The sequence below is a fragment of the Corvus brachyrhynchos genome, unplaced genomic scaffold, assembly GCF_000691975.1.
Source record: "Corvus brachyrhynchos isolate BGI_N302 unplaced genomic scaffold, ASM69197v1 scaffold317, whole genome shotgun sequence".
In the NCBI taxonomy this organism is placed as follows: Eukaryota; Metazoa; Chordata; class Aves; order Passeriformes; family Corvidae; genus Corvus; species Corvus brachyrhynchos.
In genome coordinates this window covers 219,175-223,754 of record NW_008239295.1, presented here as the reverse complement: position 1 = coordinate 223,754, position 4,580 = coordinate 219,175, and the positions used below count along the sequence as shown (strand labels likewise).

Here is a 4,580-nt window from a genome sequence, read left to right as displayed (position 1 = left end):
CTTTCCCTGGTAATTCTGAAGCAGGAAGAGACGGAAGAGGTTTTTGTTTGCCCCATGGAGTTTCATCTCACACTTCTCCCCACGCACATCCGAAAAAGCAGCGTGGTCGAACACAACAAAACGTCCACCCCTGCAGGTGAAGAGGAGGAACAAAACAAGGTATGAGTTTTAAGGTGATGATGGTTACAAAGTGAGTCCATGTTGTCTGCTGATGTCAGGAAAGCAAAAAGCTCTTGATGAGACTTCATCTGCTTCAGACATCCTAAGCAGTGCTCTTGTTAGAAGTCTCAGAAGGCCAGAGAAGAGAGAGAAGGGATTTAACGAAAAGGCTAGAAATACTAATCTCTGTCCTGTCAGAATTTTATTTGGTAGCTTACATCTTAAAAACAAACCCACCACTCCTAAAACCCCAACACAAACCAACCAACAACTTTCTTGACAAACCAGTGATTTGCACATTCACTAGTCCTCATAGTGTGCTTTAGGAAGAAATTATTTACCAAGTAAAAGTAGAATAAATGGTTATTGTTCAATGTTTCACATTGTAGAGATGCAAAGGCAGAATAGAAGTGTTGTACTAGGGACCACAAGATATCTTTCTATATTATGATACGTAATGAAGAGTTTGGACTATCAATTTCCACATACTTGCATGATACTCACTTCAGGTCAGGACAGAAGAGTGACTTGACAAAGGCTGCCACTTGCTGGCAGGCAGAGGGAAAGGACTCTGTCACCAAAGCACAGACCCCGAAAGAGACAGGTATTTTAGAAGGGGCAGCAATAACTGAGTTGAAGCACTCACTCCTTGGGCCGAGACAGGAGCAGACAGTCATTGAAAAGGTGCAGGTAGATGGGCCGGGTGGTGACTTTCCATTTTGGACTCAGGTTGTTGAAGTCCAGTGCTGTCAACTCGCCACACTTCACAAGTCGCCTTGACTGTGAGATGAGTGGGAATATCTGCAAGACAAAAGTAAGTATTTATGCACAAGAAAATGAGTCCCTCTGAGTTTGGGATTTGCATTTTTGCCTTTCTCTAGAGGATCTGTGCTTTCAGTTCTCCAGCTGGAGAGGTGTAAGCTATGGTAGGCACCTTCATGTGAAGGGTGGCAAGAATGATTGGGCAAGGGAAGCACTGATGAAGAGCTGGCCTGTGGATGATGTTCTGATTCAGCAGCTCTGTGTATATTGGAGAGAACAAAAAGTGGCTTTGTGGGGAAAGACAGAAAATACATTAGGCTAGAGGGAATGGATGAGCTCACCTTACACTCAAATTCAATCTTCTGGCTGAGGTAGATCAGCTCTTCAGTGCTCTTCATGCGCTGGACATTCTCATTGCAGTCCTTGATGAGCTGCAGAGGAAAACAGATGATCAGTGAGGTGGGAGCAGAACTGCCTGGTGGGATCAGTAGTACTCCTAGGAGCCCCTCAGGAGTCAGCATAAGTTACAATTCCTTAGGCATTCTCCTGCAAAAAAAGTATGTATTACAATCAGAGAATATTCTGAGTTGGAAGGGACCCAAAAGGATCATTGAGTCCAGCTCCCGGCCCTGTGCAGACACCGCAGCAATCTCACCCTGTGCATCCCTGAGAGCAGTGTCCAAACACTCCTGGAGCTCTGGCAGCCTTGGGGCCGTGCCCATTCCCCGGGGAGCCTGTTCAGTGCCCCAGCACCCTCTGGGGGAAGAACCTTTTCCTGATACCCAGCCTCACCCTCCCTGACACAGCTCCAGCCGTTCCCTGGGTCCTGTCCCTGGTCCCAGAGAGCAGAGCTCAGAGCCTGCCCCTCCTTGTGAGGAAGCTGCAGAACTGCTGTGAGCTCGGGCCTCAGTCTCCTCCATCTGAACAGACCAAGTGACATCAGCCACTCCTTTTGTGTCTTCACCTCCAGGCCCTTCACCATCCTGGTGGCCCTCCTTTGGAAGGTCCAATCATCACTAGACAGAACAATCCACCTTATGAGGCTGTACAAATTTTAGGTAGCAATTTGTCCCAGAAAACTTCAAACCTTGCCTCTATAATAAACAGGATAAGAGGAAGGGAAGCAATAGAATAATGCTGTGGGGTTTTTTAAAGCAAGATTTTCTTGCAGGGGCAAGGGTGGGAATTGATGATTAATTAGAGACAAAGGTGAGACTGCAGAAAGGATTGGCAGCTTTACCTTTTCAAGTGCATCATAGGCCTGCGTTGCTTGCACTTCCTCCTCAGACCCAGGCCCAGTTCTTTTCAGGATATTCTGCATGAGAAAAGATGATTTTCATGATGCAAACAGGGAAAGGTGGACACCACCACCACTGAAGAGTAGGAGAAATAATAAAACAGAAGTAGATGATGACATGTGGAGACAACAAGGCCAAAAATTTGAGATGCAGAACGTCACTGATAAGTTACACTGATTAGGACATTCTTGAAAATCAAAATTGTATTAATTATCACATAGAAGTTACATGGCATAGGAAGCAACCACTAGCTAAAACATAAATGGGTTTATGAACAGAATAGAATTGTCCTTTTCTCCTATTAAAAAGAGGCTCAAATAATCAAAAAGAAGAATTTCATAGAAAGAGCTCAAAATTAATTCATTAAGGACTGGCTGGTTCCCTGTCTGGAAGGTTTCTTATTAGTCAACATTGCAGGCATAGAGTAGATACAGGCTGCCTTACAGAGGGCAGCCAAGGAATCCTTGCTTTCTTCTCCTAGCAGGAAGTCAAAAAGTTCAATAAAATGTAAATCAGCATGCTCTGAGAAGACTCCATAAGTTCTTTATTGGAGAAGAATTAAAGTAGTGTCACAACAAAGCCCTAAATGATTCACAAACAGCATTGCCTCACGCAGTGCCACATCCATCATTTCCTGCACACCTCCAGGGATGGGTACTCCATCATGTCACTGGGCAGCCCATTCCAATGCCTGCCAACCCCTTGTGGGAAGAAATTCCTCATGATGTCCAACCAGAACCTCCCCTGGCACAACTTGAGGCCGTTTCCTCCTGTCCTGTCCCTTGTTCCCTGGGAGCAGAGCCCGACACCCCCCCGACCTGCCCCCTCCTATCAGGGAGTTGTGCAGAGCACAAAGGTTCCCCCTGAGCCTCCTTTGCTCCAGGCTGAGCCCCCCCAGCTCCCTCAGCTGCTCCTAGACACAGCTTGAGGGAAACTTGAGGGAAAGCAGAGAATCACCACAGTTACCTGTAGGAGGAGCTTGAGTCGAGTGATGCGCTGGAAAGGGAGGATGAGGAAGGATTTAAGTGAGAGGCGCTGGCATAGTGGATCACTTTCCAGTCTCTCCAGGACTTGCTGGAACCCTGCATTTCCATTTCTGTGGGAGTGGCAAAGGAAAAAAAAAGACATCCAGGCATCAGAGTAAATAAATAACCTTCCTAGTATCAGATTTCAGGGAATGTTGGAGTACTCCCAACAGTCAGGTTTTGTCCCTGGGGCAAGAGGTGTCAAGAAACTGCACCACTCTGCTGCTGAAGAGCAAATATGGGTTTCTAACAGCTACAGGATGGCAGTACAGCTGTTATGATCTCTCTCCTCTTTCCACAGCCCTCTGGAGTAAAAGCCAGAAGTAACATCTACATTTCAACCCCCTCTGTCAGTAATGCTCCTCTCATGGGGACATGGTGGTGGTTTTGTGGTGGTTTGCACTCTGGTTCTTGGTGGCCTGAAAAACCATCTTCCAGCACAGTCATTTTTGCTCTCTTCAGTAGAGGGCAGACAGAGAACAGTCTGCAACAAGATCAGATATTAAGTGTTCTTTTCCTCTCCAACAGTAAGGGAGAGAAGCCTGAAGGAACTCTGTCCTGCTGTCCCAAATGCCACTGAACTGAGGAAGGTTATTCTGGCAGCATAGCGAGAGCACTGTTTAACAGCCAATTCCTGCAGCATTCCCCATTGTTTGAAAGGGTCAATATTCAAGGAAGTATGAGGGAAAAGGGTGTAACAAATGAGAAAAACTTACAGTAACCTCTGGAAGGTTTGCTCCTGGTATGTCTGGTTTGTCACATATGGCAGATACACCCGGCGGAAATCAGGGGCGTGTTTCAGAGCCACGTCACACACATGGAAGTTGAACATGTCCTCTTCAAATTTCTCCTCCAAGTCAAAGAGGAAACTGCAGCACATGGATGTGGTGCCATGAAAGAAGAGGGAAATATCAGTGTCATTTAGTCTTCTAAAACTGTGACAGCCCACAGATAAGCACAAGACAGATCTTTATTTCTAGAGAGAGTGTAATGTCTGGACAATAACAATTTAGGGCTTGGTGTCAGCAAGGAAAAAGCAGAGGCAAAAGACCTCTATTCTTGAGAGGTCACACTTCTACAGGCACGGTCAGGAAACAGCTGGGAACTAAGACCTCACCAGAACAATCCCGCTGGTATAAATGGAAAAGGTAGCAGCAAACCCTACCAACTTAGTGATTTATGTAGCCAAGCCTTGCAGGAGGAAAAGCAGAACAGAATCCTACAACACATATAGGATTCCTTGCATGTGGGGTCATGTCCACGTTTCATGACTTATGCTCTAACGATTCACATTAGTTTCTGTCAAGTGATGGTTGTAACTTACTTTTTTTCCCTT

At 46.0% G+C, this 4,580-nt stretch overlaps 1 protein-coding gene across 2 annotated transcripts in view; it reads right to left on the bottom strand.

Annotated features, from left to right (window-relative positions):
- ARHGEF5 (Rho guanine nucleotide exchange factor 5) overlaps positions 1 to 4,580 on the bottom strand; it is a 33,084-nt gene that overhangs the window by 2,740 nt on the left and 25,764 nt on the right. Inside the window, exons 7-12 of one of the 2 annotated variants that reach the window (XM_017740585.1) lie at positions 3,961 to 4,113; positions 3,186 to 3,315; positions 2,162 to 2,236; positions 1,263 to 1,352; positions 806 to 960; positions 2 to 130 (exon numbers count right to left, since the gene is read on the bottom strand). In XM_017740585.1, coding sequence (XP_017596074.1) covers positions 2 to 130; positions 806 to 960; positions 1,263 to 1,352; positions 2,162 to 2,236; positions 3,186 to 3,315; positions 3,961 to 4,113 — 732 coding nt within the window. Of the gene's footprint in view, positions 131 to 805; positions 961 to 1,262; positions 1,353 to 2,161; positions 2,237 to 3,185; positions 3,316 to 3,960; positions 4,114 to 4,580 lie in introns of both variants that reach the window. The other variant, XM_017740586.1, reaches the window with a different exon arrangement.